The 17741-nt window shown below is 37.7% G+C and overlaps 1 protein-coding gene across 5 annotated transcripts in view; it reads right to left on the bottom strand.

Annotated features, from left to right (window-relative positions):
- LOC132906930 (ral guanine nucleotide dissociation stimulator) overlaps positions 1 to 17305 on the bottom strand; it is a 41631-nt gene extending 24326 nt beyond the window's left edge. For 3 of the 5 annotated variants that reach the window (XM_060959592.1, XM_060959591.1, XM_060959594.1), the window contains exon 1: positions 16691 to 17305. In XM_060959592.1, coding sequence (XP_060815575.1) covers positions 16691 to 16707 — 17 coding nt within the window. In that variant the 5' untranslated portion in view covers positions 16708 to 17305. Of the gene's footprint in view, positions 1 to 2834; positions 3308 to 16690 lie in introns of those variants that run through there. The other 2 variants (XM_060959590.1, XM_060959593.1) reach the window with 2 other exon arrangements.
- Positions 17306 to 17741: the final 436 nt, after the last annotated feature.

Below are 17741 nucleotides of genomic sequence, written 5' to 3'. Positions count from 1 at the left end.
AACCGCGCGTTCACAACGATACACGCGCGATTCATTCAACCGCGTCCTCGAAATCCTAGTTGTTTGCCATCTATTTGCTGTATTCTAGTTGGTATCTCGCGTGCACTAGAGCTGGCGGTTTCAACGTAGAATTTTTGGCTATTCAGTCGGAATGGACTTTGTTAAAATAAACCGGGAGGAACAGGTTGGATTTAACCCAATCTACAAAGCCAATAGAGCGAAGGTATTTTCATCGAGGTATTCGTTTTTCTTTTGTTTCCGGAATGAAGAGATATAGAAAAAGCGTGTGTCAAGAGATAAGGTAAATATTAATCTTCTGTAACTAAAACTGCCACTTTTTTCCCTTGATCTGAGATTTAGCAAATAGCAATTATAATAATGAAATTAATTTAGCGCGGAGAATAGGGTGTTGGTGTTTCAATGCAGAGTTTAATCACCGCAAGGGATATTTTGTATTCGGTAATGAACACGTTCTTTAATTACTGAATAATTATAACAGAGAATGAAGTAACGCTAGTAGAGTGGTGTACGAATAAAATATAAGAATTCACGATAAAACTAATCAATATTATGATCAATTTTTTGGACCTTTAACAGTGAAGGAAATACTGGCGGGACATTTACAAAATTTGAAACATTTTAAGAATGTAATCGGAAATCGGAAAACCAGCTGGCAAAAAATTCCAACCGCGTAATCGTCTATTTTTACACGTTGCGATACACTGTTCAATTTTTCACGAGACGATCACGCTAATAATTACAATTAAGACAACGGAGAATAAGCTGATTATAGGAACGTGGCACATAACAGATAGCTTAGTCATACGCCGTTAATACATAGGTGCGCGATCGTTTACGTTCAACACTAGGCGTGTAGAACATGTGTAACTTGTGACAAAGCGTTCGATTTTCCGAAGTGTTGCTAGAACCCATAAACCTCCTTGCTATGTTCGTATACTCTTAAGAGGCGAGTCTGCTTGCTCTGATAAGATTTGACCAAGCTGTGTGCGTAGAACTGCGTATTTTGACGAAATATCGTAAATACGAGAAATGTGGACTAATTGATAGAAAGAACTAATAGAAAAATACCAATCGCCTGATATACTTTACAACCCCTTTTGAAGCGTTCCTTTATAACTTATAACGCCTTCATTGTGTAGCTATCTCTTATATCTTTCGCTCAGAAATATTTTTATATCTTCATATTGTCACATAATATTATTATTACATATTTCATATAACAGTATTCGTTGTAACATATTGTTCGTTATCTTGTTTCACTTCTTAAATCTTTTCATCGAAACGAACAAATTTGAAAATATAATAAAACATTATAAAATATTCGCTCATATAACGAAGTTTCTTAGTCGTTTATTTCATCGTCAGACTGAAAAGTTCGAACGATTAATTGAGAAAATTGTTTTTAAGCTTGACAATTTTATCTCACATCCTTATTGTTGAGTTTGACAACATGACGATAATACCATACGCTCTGATAGGTATCAAATAGTCGCGATAAAGACACAATTACAAGGCGTCGTGTCAATAGGCGTGAGAACAAATTGAATCTTTCAAACGAACGAATTGGCATCGCTCTTTGCATTCGTGACAAACATTTCCATGATGAAGCTTAGATGTACGTTCAATGAAATAATATAGTCGAAAGAGTGATTATTCCTTTCGTTGAATCTTTTATTAAAAATATTCAAGTATCACGTAACAGAAAGTTTTCTATCTTGTCATACCTAGCGTGTATGTTTTATTATACGTTGTTCTACAGTTGGTTTGAAATGCAGTACACGTACAAATCTATAGGTACTGACATTAATGTACTTAGAGTCTAGAAAAATATCGATCAATCAGTGGAAACAATGTCCCGTTAGTACATCGTAGAATTTCTAATGAAACGAAAAACAGAGTGGCTCGATATCTTTACGAGATCTCATGGTCACAAACAGTACTCACGACCGCAACCTTGCAAACCTATTATTCTCATCGTTCGATCGTTGTTTACCCTTAAAAACGGGAATGTACGATAGCTTGTAAACGGAGCAGCTCGATCTCTACGAACACAGTTTCAAACTTTCGATTTTCAAATATTACTTAACCTTGCCATTTTCTTCTCTTTTAATTATAAATAAAATTCATATAATCTCTGTACAATTTATTCTGTACTTTTGTTGCAATGAAGATGTCAAATTTAACGAACGTATCCAATGTATTCATTTATACGACGTTTTAACAAAAGTATCGATCAGAATGAAGACCTTTATTATTTCTAATAAGTGTATTCATTTACTGGACAATGCTGTACGCACGCTTGTTCTAGTAGACGTCGAATCTTATTGCAAGCGAATGAATATTTTACGTTTCAACCTTCTTTTTCTTTTAACCGAGGCTTCCGATGTTTTAAGAGAATCATTAGTATACAATTGACATGAGAAATTGCGTATTCTTTTATATTTTTCTCACGCTTAAGAAATTTTCTAACGATAGAGAAGTATAATTTGATCGAATGAAATAATCGAAAGGACGTTGCAGGGTTAAATTGCGTTACTCGTGAATATATTGTCTTATGAAACGCATGTACATTGCCTAGTAAATGGCACTACACATTTACTGAATTAACACACATTTGCGAGACAAAATTTACATGAGATCTTAATATTTGACTTTCATTGTATGTATTAATTATACCTCAATATTTAAATTTTATTTGAATCTTTGGAAAAATAAAATGCCTAGAATAATTTTACGAACGTGTGTTAATTCTCTGTAGCACTCTAATGCACCTAAATCCAGCTCAAAATTCCAACGATCCAACTATTACTTACCACAGTCTCTTCCAGGAGAAGAAAATCGTGCGTTCGAACAAAGAAGCGAAGAACTGGACCCGAAATCCCCAAGAAACACGACTGAAACTCTGGTAAACTTCGTATACCTCAACACCTGCCCTCGTACCTTTCTCTCCCGTTGGCCTAACTTCTGTTTCAGGTATACGCACGAACACGCGCATGCACAAGCAACGTAGGCGCCTATCGTAGCCGAAAATTGTTGAACGCTGGCACGCCGTGAACGAAGTACAGGTGGTCGTCGATGGAACACGACCAAGGGAGAGAAAGGAGAAACAGTCACGCGACCGTTTCACACCGGCAACAACAAAGTACGTACCCGAACCGCGCGGCTCGCCGTCCCGACAACGACTGACTCTGAACGCCGCGAACACGTAATTCGGCCGAACCGGCTCAATGCAATCGGACTGACCACGCTCTTACGTCGGCCACTCGTCTCCATTATCACCGTGGGTCGTGCATTGACGTAAATCTTCGTCGCCCGTAGTTGGAAGACACTAGCGACGATGATGGTTAGGTTTCAAGCGCCAGGATATTTGCGAGACACGCAGGATGTACATTCATGCAAATAAATGGTATGGAATTCATTTTTCATTCGTTGTTTTGATATAGTAGGGTGTACTAGGATGATAAAGCGATTAATATCGATCAACGAAGGGATATGATTGAAGTTTTGGAATTGGAAGATTTGTAGAAATTTCTAGATTAAAAGTTTGTACATTTTAATAAGTGCAATTAATTTCAATGAGATCGTAAGAGGCACGGGCTACAGGATGCAGCAAGGTTATTTTGAAGTTAATTCGTGTTTTGATGTGCGATTGACAAGATTGTCGTACGATATGAGAAATGATCATTTCTGATGAATCTTTGAGTTTCAAAATCTTCAAAAGAGATTTGAAGAACGAAATGAAAATATAGTTTCAAATTGATATCTAGATAACAAAAATGAAAATATTTGTGTTACTTAAATAAAAAAGATTGAATAACGTTTATTCGTCTTAGGATGTCCACTTACAACTCTTGTAAATTCCAGTTTTCGTTTAACCATATACGATCACCAATCGTCTATGATACAGTACTGCTATCTGTCACATGCCACGGATAAAGTCGATGCATGACATTACCATCGGAGGACTCGGCAACTCTCGATCGATAAATTCCTCGATTCGATTCCGCTAGATTTTATCATCCATAGGAACTCGTGACGAACTGTCATTCCCATATATCATTTTACAATACAGTTATCTGGAGAAATAATAGGAACACGAGTATTTGGAAAATACTATGAACGCATTGCGTAAAACGATTAATAGACAAACTTACGTTACAGTTATCAAAAAAATATATTCAAACATGTCACACTTGCAATATGATTGAATGACGTACTTTGATTCATGCCACGTAACAAGATCGTGCGTCAATTTTATAAAATATCGTTTTTAAACTTTCAAACCGTATGTTATATGACGAAGGAAAAGAAAGATTACGAGTCGAGATTCGATAAAGAATAGGTATGAAATAATACGCCAAGAAATATTACAGCATTCGAAGCATTAAATTTATCCCACAATGACCAACTAGCATAATTCCTTTCCCAGGCCTTGAGAATCGACACGAATTTCACGTCTGATGCGTCGCAAATTACATCGACAGAAACGACGACTAAATTTCTATAGAAAAAGAAACATCGCTGTACCTCGCACATCGAACATAGTACTTCTCCAACGAATGTGCACGTATAAAGTGAAAATAGTAACAGACATTAGGCCAATTATTTGGAGCGTAGAGTAGTCAGACGTACATATTTTTCCGTGATGCGCATCGCGTGCCAATAATACCATAATCAAACAGACTGTTACCGTGAGCATAGAGGAATTTATGCGTGTCTCCGCGTCTCCACGCGAGCACGTACGCACGTTCCCCTTCGAATCGCTGAATTTTATTTCGGTCACGCTTTCTACATGAATCCTGGAAACTCGACATTGTCTCCCATGATTACGCGTAATCACTGCGTTATCTAGGTATCAGCTAAACGCGTATATGAAGTGAAAATTTCCTTTGGCAAATCGGAATTAGGAAGTGTCGTATGATAAGACGAGTCGATAAATTTTGTTCAGGCTTAATTTTATATAAATTATGATATATTATTTTTATTATATAGATTATATTATAAAATTTGGAATAAGATCCCTTGAGAATAAAGTGTGTGTTTTTTAAATAGAATCTCATGGAAAGATATATATATATAATGTAATCGAAGGTACCTAATCTTCTATGATCCAAGTCCCTCGCTAAACTTCATCGAATTATCCTAAATTTCTTTCAATTTACCGAACGAATCTGTCGAAACGATTTAAAGCGTGTTACAACATACCATAGAATCATAACTTTTAAAATGTAAAAATGAACTTGTAACTTTTGAAATACTGTTGAAATGGCAGCGGAGACGATTCCACTTTGCAAAAACTCTCTGAAGCAAAGCAGCTACTTCAGCATCAAGATGTTTGCCCGTCTCCTCTCTGACACAATGGTGGTAGAGTGTAGAGAGACGGAGCGTAATTTCATTCCCCATATAAAGCGACCTGAGTCATCAAATTCACCCTACACCGTGCTCGAGGGTGACAGAGAACCGCGCAAGGGTGGCTGAGTACAACATTCCGGTCTTTATGCTACGAGACCGTGAAACTATCTTCGGTTGTGCTGATTTTTTAACGGATTATATTATTACAAGAACGATCATGCAAGCAGATAGTGCCACTTTCATTTACGATGCCACTTTTGTCCCGTTGAAAGAATACCTTTCGCTTCAACCGTGTCGCCAGAAAACCATTTAATCACGATCTTTTTAAAAATGGATGAAAAGTGAAATGAATCAGATTGCTGATTATTTAAGTATATTACGTATTTTTTGTTCGTCTTCTTTTATATATTTTCTGTTATGTAATACTTAAACTATGAATATTTCAAATTCAGATTATTATGAATATAACCAAAAGAGCAGAACCCAAGCAGCAGTTTGTTTTTCCAATAAAATATCATAGCAACTATTACTTAGTTTTACACAATTTTAACTGATTAATGATCTTACATAATTTTTGATGTACATTTTGTTGCAGCTTTACATTTGCCAAAAATAGCTACATAAACATCCGCAGAATTAGTAACATTTCTATCTTGTTGATTTTTTCTTTTAAATATTTCTTTGCGAGGATTGTTCTCGCTATTTAGCAAGCTACTTTTTCACGTTCCAGAGTAAAGTGCAAAATTCTTAAAGAATCGACCGCTTCTTTAAATTGAAAGAGATCTTTGCGAAGCACAAAGCCGTCTGAAAGCCACTCTAGACAATGTCGAGTCCTGCGGGGGTGGTGAGGTGGTACGATCTGAAATGGGCACGTGGATCGATAAACAATTGCAGTCACTGGTGACCAACTATATTTCATTCGTTATCATCTACGCGCTACTGGAATCGCCAACCTTCACGTGATAAATGCAACCGTGACGTCGCCAGTGTGACGTAACCCACCATCCACTACGTCATCGTGTTGCAAAGTGATTAAACGTGGCCGTAAGCCGTATTTCAAAATGATTTATGGTGCGGAAAAATGTGAACAATAGTCTAAATATAACAGCTGAAATTTAACATCTAGTTTGAAAGGAAATTTGAAGGCGTGTAAGTCAACGAATCACAGCATTTGGTCATTGAATTACAATCACTCGACGTTTTTAATGTCCTTATTTTTTTTAGTAGAATTGTAAGATGTATCGGAATTTTATACAGAATGGAAATTTATCAACAGCAGCACACATACAAGTTAATAATTCGAAAGAATTATGTAGCAAATTATGCTCTGTGATTTGATACATTTAGTATTAATTGTCGTAAAAAGTATGAGATAGCGTAAACAACGCCGCGTATATATAATTATCTATATATTTATGAATTTGTTATTACACGTGGTCCTAATTCGCTGGAATTATTTTATCGTGTATGTAATACTACAGCATATAGTTCGAATAATTTAGAGAATTAATAACGAAATATTCGTTGAAACGACTAAAAGATTATGACATTTTTTAGAAAAAGAAATTTGCATTACGTCCTGTTTAGAATTAATTGCTCTTTTCCTCTTTCCACGAAGTCACTTCCAACGAATGCCTGTCTATATTTCAACTTCTGGGAAGTTGACATCAAGACGTGAAATTTACGTTTTCGCGGATTTCGCGGTACGTTTATACCCGCAGCGTGCGAGATCATATACGTGACTTGATGCATTTCGCTCGCTGGCACGTTTCGATTCGTTTTGTTTCACCTCATCTCGCTCTGTTCTTACTCTGCCTGTAATTCACCGAACAGTAAATCTTGTTAGCTTGAACGCGTACTCCAACGGACCACTCGTGTCAGTCTGCACAAGAGTATGGTTCAGGACGTAAAATCGATACCGAGTTTCTCTCGCCCCTAGAATTGGCGGGAAACGAACCCCCTTGTGTTACACGTTAGGGACCAATCTGGAGATATCCTCGTTCCATTTTTCTCTGTTTGGACACCGTTTGCCCTGATTGTTCGTTGATTAAACGAACAAAAAGCGGATCCAGTTATAGCGAAAAGTATGCACGACATGGCGCATGAGTAAATATTACAGAGAATAATCTTCCAACGAAGGCAAAAAGCTCGTTGACCTGTCTCTGTATCTAAAAATATGCATGTCATCGAAAAAAATACAAATCTGACTAAATGTACCTAAATATTAGATCACAAGAAATGAATTTAATAATGCAGCATCCTAAATTTAATTTAATTATCACATTTTATTCCTAGCAATTCACCTTTCAATAAATCAGTACGTACGAACAAGTATAAATCGTGAGAAATACGCTTAAAAATTTACCGAGATCCAGTTCTCATCCTAAAAACTAATCGTTCCAAAGTAGACAAATTGATCCTCCAATCACCATCACTTCGAACAAACCAGTGCACTAAAAAGTACAAATTCTTCGCAGAAAGTGCCCACAAACGCTTTCTCTATTCCCGAAAAACCATGAAAATGTATAATGAAAAATTTAACGGTGAAGAGATTCGCGCCTATTGGAGCCTCGTTATTCATAGCCTCTCGCTTTTGGACCAGCAGACTACCGGTAGTAATTACGATCCAGCCTGTGCTGTGTCAGTCTTAAGGTCGTTTACTTTCGTAGCGACTAGGCTGTCGAGCGTCTGTTCGCGTGTACAAGCGAAATAACTCCTAGAAAGCCAAACAGAGTCGATAAAACGTTCGCCCTAGGCGAGACGATGTTCATTAACCCCGTTACTCTCTCGTGAAATCATCCGTGCACGCCGGTTTCTTCTTCGGTAGAACTCTGCCTGATGAATCTCCTGGACATCCTGCGAGTTCGACGTGTGCCTTCATACGGAAGAAACTAACTAACGGAACACGTTTAAACATAAAACGATGTATCGATGCTGGAACAAGCCGATAAACCGAACGATGGGATCGCTGGCTACGATTATTTTGAAAAAAAGCGACTGAGGTCGTAATCGTTAGATGCTTGATAGATGGAAGATGATAGGATTACTGGTTGAGGAAATATTGCTGATGGGAAGTGGAAATATCGCTGATGAGATTTACGATTGAACGAAACAGTTATAATCAGTATGGTACGGAATCACAGACGTTTGATCGAGGGGAATATTAGGTGCTAACCCTAACGTATGAGCAGAATTTTGCAAACTTACGAGAAAAAAAAAGAAAGATAAAAAGATAGGAGAAATAAGAAATTGTAAATGATAAAGAGTTATATAAGCGAATGAAATAAAATTTAAAAATCATACATATATGTGTGTGTATAATTCTTAAATAATAAAGCATTGTAAGAGACTAACAAACGAGAATTTCAGTGAGGAAATTGCGCCAGAATTCACAATTATGTGAAGTAATTACGCTAACTAAACCGTGAATGCCGATAAAACGGAATTTTCGATGCGAAAGAATCGAACGTACTAGTTACAAAATACGTAAACAAGAAGCACGTATGTAGTTATAGTGAATAAATTTCTAATCGTAGACGGAGCGAGCTTCGCTCAATAGGAAATTCACGGAACACCCTCAGGCAAATGCAATTTATCAAAATAATTTATGCTAAATAATTTGTTAAACTTGATCGGAATAAATCATAATTTCAAGGAAAATCAAGGTCTTTGAGTAAAATAGCCAGGAGCTAAGGACGATACGATCGTTATCGGACGTTCTTTGGTCGCGAAAGCTTTTCTCCACTTTCACACGAGAACGAACGATATAAAACACGTGTTTGCCAGCAGTGGTAGTCAACTGTCTGGGTTCCCAGCCATTAGAGCAAACAAAACCCGTTTCTTTGTGCACACAGCTATCGAGAATTCAATTAGTAGCAGTGCCCTAGTGATTTAAATCATCATATGTGCAACAAAGTGGCTGTTACCACGCTATAAATTCATTTCCCTCTCGTTTAATCGATTTTTCACTTATTTTTTCTTTCCTTGTTGAAAAGAGATAATAATAATAAATTTCAAAGCCTATTTCATGGGCTGCAGTTCTCAATCGGCGTGAAAGATCCACCTCGTAATTCTTGACCGAAACAGAAAACCAAAAAAGGATTAAATTATTATATATTTTTCTTCTCGATGAACTAAAAAAGTTCGTCAAAAAGTTTATTTAAATAATTGTTATGACACCTTAAAGTTTATTTTTTCTTTTTATAAAACACATTTTTTCTTTAAACCCACCAAAATCTTTAATTTCACACTATTTTCTGCCTTTTTTGAGTTCGTCGAGAAGAAAAATATATAATAATTTAATCCTTTTTTGGTTTTCTGTTTCGGTCAAGAATTACGAGGTGGATCTTTCACGCCGATTGAAAACTGCAGTCCATGAAATAGGCTTAGAAATCTGTTATAATCTTCCTTTTTGCTTTAAAAAAATTTTTTTGTATTCGTAAAATATATATAAAACCACATCTCAAAATTCAATAACTTCATTTCATTCTTTGCCTTCTAAAAAAAATCGCAAAAAGACGCTGTTTTAGAAAATTCTAATTCAGGACAGCTCCTTAAGTTAGTGGCATAGCTTGACTTATTCAATATTGGTCCACATATACAATAAATAACATTATTAGTATTTTGTGAATGTTCCAGAGGTTGACAAAACATGATATTTAATCCTAAAAAATCAAACGAAAAAATAGCGTTGATGATCGATTGACGATGTAATGAATTTTGAAATTACTCCTTTTCTAAAAGATGACTGATGTGACTTGTCACATTTTTCGCCTGTGATCGATTTGATACGTCTGGCCAAAGCCATTCAAATATACAATCTCCTTTTATTTTACAATTATCTCTGTCGATCGTGGAACGCGCGAAATTGCTTGGCCGAATTGCACCACGCCGAAACCTTGAGCGATTTCAGACTCACGTATGTAGGTGTTGTGAGTCACGGAGACGCGTGCGTGTCCCACGCGCGACCCACGAATCACGTTTTTACGTTTGCACGAAAACCAATCGCTTCGATGGTGGTCTGTTTAACCTGCCAGGTGTTCAAACGATATTTTTGATATCGATAAGCATCGATAAAGAATAATGTAGTTTTGTTCCGATTGTGCGACAGAGTGTTGCGACTTGCAGTCACAATGATACCGATGTTCGCGGAAATGATATTCCGATCAAGGTCGAATCTGTCGAAAGAGTTGGACGGTTCAAGTCGGTCAAGTCCCTGACGGTAAACTTCGATCTTAACGCATTGTAGTAACTCACTGGTGACAAACGTGTCTGTTTTTAATTCAATAGTCGTTTGCTACAAAAGAATATTAAGAATAAGAAAAAAAAAAAGAAGAACGTTGAATATAAAAATAATGGAAGTTCTTTTATACAAAGATTTTTCATGCAAATACGAGAGACAGAAGTCACGGACTATTTGATTATATGAAAAGAAGAATACAATTCACAAAAAATATAGAACTATTGAATGAGAAAGTATCTTTGGAGCTAAGACTGTTGGTTGAATATGTAACGAAAGATACTGATACGATAGGCAATATTGCAACTGGATAGAAAAAAGAAAGTCATTCATATCTCGAATCGTTACACAGCAATTTTCCCTTCAAATTGCAACAGCAAGTTACATACTTTATTAAGTAACAACCAATATTCGTCCACTGAGACGGTCTATAGAGTTCCGCAAAAGTAAAAGCGGATGTTTTAATCTCTCTAATCGTAATCCAGCTGTTTGTACAAACGTACGACTTTCGTAGCCGATAGGAGTTTCACAACGCCAATAAGAAACTGCTCGAACCACGATACACTTCCATGATTGACGTCCGCAGGTCTGGCCTCCTTGCGGTTTCAAACCTCTTAAATGTAAACCAAGACGTCGATATTTTTATATTTCTCTTTTTAACATCGTGACGAATCACTTTTCCTTCAGTTTTATATTTCTTGCATTACGTATTATCTTAAAACAGTGATAAAAGTAGCAGAAAGGAATTCCATCGATATTCGTTCGTGGCTTTGTAATTCTGTTCGATCTAATCGTCTAAATCTGCGAGTAACAGAGAAGCAAACGTATAACGTAATTTTATCACCGAGAATCATTGTATAATTGGAACGTCATTTGAACACTACAAAAAATAGATAAGAACATTTTTAAATAACATTTATAATATTTATGTATTCTGTTTTGTGTCTGTGATTTTCGTTTAGGATCACGCACATGCCTTGAATATTATCACCTTCGTCTCGTTAAGGGAGACGTTGTCCTTCATCGAGGCAGAAAATCACGTTAAAGGCTTTAAGTAGATCTAATATCTTAAAGAAGGCACGAGCTAAATTCTCCGTGAGACACGCGATTACAAAACAATTGGCAAGGCTTGTATTCCCATACATAGGATGCTTATTAATTTCCACGGTGAATCTTCCTCAGATACTGAAGTTTATTCTATTTTTATCGCGCGACTCTCTAATTTTATAACAGAATAAATATCCTTCCAATTGCATTTGAGGCCAATTCCAGTATGACGTATCAGTCCTAATGCCTCAATATACAAATATTTCAATAATATTGTTCGATCGTTCGCGGAGAGACGCGATCTCGAGGAAGCGCGTCAACGGCAGTCGTAAATTCCCGTTACGATCAGATAATCAACGCCACGAAATGATCGATCACTTATTTCGTTTAGGATAATAAAGGTGGTTAAATTGATTATAACACTCAAGTAACAGGTTACAATATACACTTTATTCCAACAATTTTCTAGACATAGACAGTTACGCTCGGTGCGTATAGATACAAGTTAAATAGATGACTGATCTAAAGATGGAAAATCAGTCAAAAGATGTTGACTGATCTAAGGACGACAAACCAGAAGTTCGGAAGACGATGCTGTCGCAGAGGAAAATTATTGCTGGGGATTGGTCGCTCCACCACCGGCCGTTTGCAGGTCGAAATGACCGTTGAACTGGGAAAAACCCGACCTTCGCATTTTCTACTCGATAAAGCAATAACCATAAAAAACATGTCGACTTGAATATATTTTATAACAATTAAGGGCCTTAATGGTAAAATATAAACGCTTAATTTTATAACAATTCCTTAGAATTATTGCGATCCGACTAATTATATTTGCACAGCTAGTGATCGCTTCGATCAAGGAATGGATTCTGGTTTACGATTCTGAATTACCGGACGTAGCAAATGTATACTATTTGTCCTTACCTGCTTAAAATTTTATTTATCTTTCTAGAGGCTCATACAAACATAGAAAATCTTGCACGAATACCCGTTACTGAGAGTCTAGCAATAAATTACAACTTGTAGATGATTAACACGACGCACCATACGCGTCGGTAGCGGTAAACGTATTAAAATTCGTCTCATTCGCGATCCAGTCGCCACAGGATTCACGCGTTCAAGGATCCGTATCAATTCAGTAGGTCGATTTCCTATCCTTTTCTTACATGGGTGTTTTACTCGTGAGATGGACTCTCGCATAGTCCAGTCGTATCGATTTCAGGTTGGAGAAATGCGTGGCCGCGTGCAACGTATCCAGTGGTCCAGGTTACTTTCACGTTTCCGTTCAGTCGACGTCGACGAGGAACAGAGATCACCGCGGGAAACGTAGACAAAGAAGGAGGGGAGGAAAGCGACAGATGCGAAGAAAGAGAGAGAGAGAAAGAAAGGATTCCTCTCGTTTCGTACTGAATTCTGAATGAATATCCGCCTTTCTCACGATCGAACCACGCTCGTGAGAAGATTGATTCGTGCGAAGCGCGTACCGGAGAATTGGAGCATCTCGCGTCTTTTCCATCGTACTATAAGAAAAGCGTGCAAAAGTCTCAAGCCATATCTCGTAATTGCCACTAGAATCAGTTTTTCAAGAAATATTTCTATATCGTATTGTATAAAAACGAATGTGTACATACAATGGCTTACGAAAATATACGAATGAAAAATCATAGCTAGCGAAGAGAAACGTTGAACTCCGATTTTATTGAAATGTTTGTCCCTCGATAATTCAAATAAATGAAATTTTACTGTGCTTTTAAGATATCAAAATAACTAAAAGAAGAGACTAATTTGTCTACACGACGATACGATTCAATGTAGGAAAAAAATCTAGAAAAGATCGCAAGAAATTGGAAGAACTCATCTGGTCGACTTTTTTCTACGAAGGTAGATTTTCTCTTCACCTTGAGTCGAATAACTAGAAGTAACAGTACCCGTGGTATTGGCACGTCCAGCATCTATCGAACGCGCTGGATCGACTAGTTTATCGTTCGAGTTTCTTGCACAAATTCCTTGTTTGTTCTATCGAGGAGCATCTGACCGAAGACGTATTTCCCGAAGGAGTGTCCCGGAGCCTATCTCTCAGGTCTTCGAACCAACAATGGAGCAACTTCCAACTACGAAATAGACCTCTTTGTGTAACTGCATCTTGACTCACGGGACGTGCGATACGTCAGGCAAATATTCGGATTTACATATCACCATTGAATCGTCACAGTTTACTCGAGCCACGAACGTGCTCCCTTTCCTTTTCGATGAAAGCGTGACCCAACACGGAAATCAAAGTATACAGATATAGGGTGTTCCAAAAAGTGAATCGAAAGTATCTTCGTTTGGCGAGAACGCGGGCAAACTGTACTATGCTACATATTGCGTATAAAAAACGAGCGTAACTTTCTCTTCCATGTTTTTTTCTATGCTGAACGCTTGAAAGAAGAATCAAACGTTGTGCAGTTGAATAATATGTGTATTATAATTGGCATATCTATAGTTAAAACACGTCCATTGCCGATTGAATTTTTACTACGTTATTATATATTAACCTTCTCATTTATGAATTATTTAACAACCAGAAATATTTTTCCGTATAATTAATCTAGTTATCGTACGATGAATAAAGTTTTCACTAAGATTTTGTCGTTTAACCCCTTTCATGGTCAATGTATTTCTATAGGTTGATATTTTATTAAAGAATAGCAGGAACTTAACTAAACAGGCAATTAGTTTTCATGCAATTAAATTTGCAATATTTTTTGGAACATCCTGTATTGAAGAGTTCTAGCCGTTCTTTACGTACGCGTTCGCGATGCCCGCACTTCTTTCTCGCCTCCTGCATTCCGCGACGCGCCTCGTTAGACTTGACACGTATTACTTTGCATTCTCATAAGCGTTATGCCGCCCTGCCTTTCTCATAGCGCCAGGCAGAGCGTACGATGGCGCGAGATCGCCAAGGAATCGGCAGCTACGAGTGCTCATAGACGGTCAACGCGATCGAGAAGGAAACTTTCCGGACAACGTTTCGACTACCGACAAACGAAGGTACTAGAGGCTACTAGAACAAGCAGGTTAACGTCTTTTGCACTTTGAAACTATAAAATTTTCGAAGAACATGAGAGCAATTAAATTTTGAATTATTCATTAATTTCGCTCGGTATAGCGGGATTTTTTATTAAAATACTTGAGAAAATACTCGAGTCTGAGAATAAGTAAAGCTAAATGAATTTATATCTTTTTCTATATATAATTTACAATATGGTACATAGAAATATTAATAATTTCTTTTGATCTTGCCAATAGGACTTAGTTATATAAACGTAAATTCTTATTGTTTGAACGTTGGTAATGCAGAGAATCGATAAACATCTATTACGTGAAATATTTGTCATCCAATATCGGTCAAATACAGTTCCAGTTGTAAACAACGGGAATAAGAATAATATTCCAACGTTCCAATTACAAGCCGTGAAGCAACGAGGGTATGTAACACACGAGAATGATATGGTCGACCGATTAATTTCTAACATAAACAGAACGGCATCCCTCGATAGTAAGCATACCTTCGCGTGCGCGAGGCGTGCGCAAGTTTCATTGACTCTCGAGTTATTGAACGTGTTCCATCGAACTACAAGCTGTCCGTTGCATTACGATTTTGTCCACGAGGCAAGAGAGGAAAGGTCAACGAAACATACTTGAACAAGGAACATCATATATCGCGAATAAAATTAGAATAAAATTAGAATAAAATTATCATAAAGAAGACAAACAAGAACATGTGATCTTTGAGTAATCCCTAAGTGAATGTAGCAAACTTATTTGACTCTGCTGCGACCCTCGAAATTTTATGTCTCAATCTTCTTCGATATCTCTAATATAAAAATTATCACATAGGAGCATAGACCTCTTCAATCGTTATGAAATAAAATATTCAACAATAATCCATAACAACAATGATCCAACCTCCTGGATAATGGTTAAGAGCTTGAAATATTTTTGTAATTTTGGAAGAATACGATATGATCTAAAATGGCCGAAAGAACGCATTAAGGTTAAGACCACGTCTTAGTCGAAAATCGTATTCTACTCTCGTTCCATTTTGTCTTGTGGCTAACCGGTGGCGAACTTACGAAACGTAAAGCGAGTTTCACAACTCCAGCTATCGAGCAAGAAATATCACTAGCCGCAAGAAATTACTTTTACTCGGTACAGACTCATCTGTCCACTCGGATCACGTGGATGAAAAACACGTGACAACATCTGAGTTATTAGCAATTAACACTGTACACGACGGGACAGAAATATGATCTATGACCTTTCTTCTTTTCCAGATCTAAACATACTATTTCATTATGTATGAAAATTATCGGTAGTAACAGCACTCTTTATATAAAATCAGGTGACGACAAACGTTCGTAAAACTCGTTAAATTTTGTTCTTCGTAACTATCGAATTTTAGCGACAAGAATACGTCAGTTCCCGGCTAGAATCCCATACGAGTTGATTAATCAGCGTAATTAGTAATTGTCAAAAGGTCGAAGCTCGTTACAAGGTAAATCGAAATCAACTCACGCTGACGACATTGACGACAATAACCCTGCAATTTTACGATTCTCCTGTTTAAACATTGTATCGTATACTTCCTGTTTCGTTGATTACGTAAAAAAATTACGATAAGGCAACGTTCCTTGTGTCTGTCGTTTCATAATATTTTCAACTCGCGACCGACTGTTTTATAATACACCATTCCCAATACGCTAAACTGAAATACATACATACATATGTTTCCTACGAATATTCCCGCCAGCAGGAATATTTCCTTCGGTGACCGCGTTTACGTTAGACAGAGATGAAAGAACGAAAGATAGAAAGAGACAGAAAGAGCTTTCAAATCCACGATTATTTCCGCACGGCGAAGCCGCGCGTTGCTCTCTGTCAACTTGTGTATTTCGCTGGCCACGATACACGGACACGGAACCAGACGCGACAGAGAGACGGAACAAGAGGGAGCAATAAAAAAGAGAAAGGTATGATAATTACCAAGGAGTCGTCCCCATTGTCAGCGCTCATAGCCCACCGCTAGCGCGAGGGAATTCGAGATCGTCGTCGTGGTCGTCGTCTTCGGTCCTCTTCTCCGCCCTTCCGGTAGAACAACCTTACGCTCGTCATTCTGTGGCGTATCCTAAATTCGCAGGACACTCGAAGGACTCGTTAATAGACACCAATGGTAGCGCCTCGCACCTGTCATCTGGCATTGCAACAACGAATGCGGCTTGTTGGTGTGATGGTTATAACGTATATAGAAAGGGATGAGATAGAAAAGGATCGGTGACGGGAAAGGGCAGACGTAAGAGAGGAAAACAGGGAGAGAAAGAGAGAGAGAGAGAGAGGACACTGACACATGAAACGTCAACGACACTAGCACGCCGTTGTATTCACCGTTCGAAACGAAAGCAAATTTTTTTTTAATTACGCCATCGACACGCGTCCCGCACCACACGCCACTTCCATTCGATTTAATCTGCGATTTTCGTGTTTCATTGACCGAGCAAGAAAGAAGAGAGCCCGAATATAAAATTTTACCGCACCAACCAAACTAACCTCCGTACAGGCTCACGGGCAGGCGCTAACTTCCAGCGGCACTCAACTCAACAACTTGCTAATGCTTTCCCTTCCATCACGTCGCCTCCCACCCCAAATCACATACAAACTGCAGGTAGAAACGATTGGTTTGGAATTGGACTATATCGTCACACAGAACAAGTCGTTCGTGTTATCTTTTTGAAAATTAGTCGCCCGTATCAGTCACTATATCGGAAGTAATTTGTAATTTGAATAATATCGCGAATAAACGTCACCACTATAAGCACGGTATTCCCGCTACGGACGCCATGTTGGTGGTGCGCGCGCAGCTACGCTCCAAGGCAGGAAATTTGAAGAGTAATTTAGCGGTATGTTTAAATTGTCATTGTAGAGAGGTGTTAATTTTAGTTTACGAGGACAAATTGCTAATACTAATTTACGATGTTTTGTAAGATTTCCGGCTTCGTTCGTGTGAATGGTAATAAATGTATGTTAGTGCCCTGTAATT

The sequence above is a fragment of the Bombus pascuorum genome, chromosome 5 (assembly GCF_905332965.1).
Source record: "Bombus pascuorum chromosome 5, iyBomPasc1.1, whole genome shotgun sequence".
Taxonomy (NCBI): Eukaryota; Metazoa; Arthropoda; class Insecta; order Hymenoptera; family Apidae; genus Bombus; species Bombus pascuorum.
Note: the sequence above shows the minus strand (reverse complement) of the source record. Positions and strands in the feature narration are given on the sequence as shown.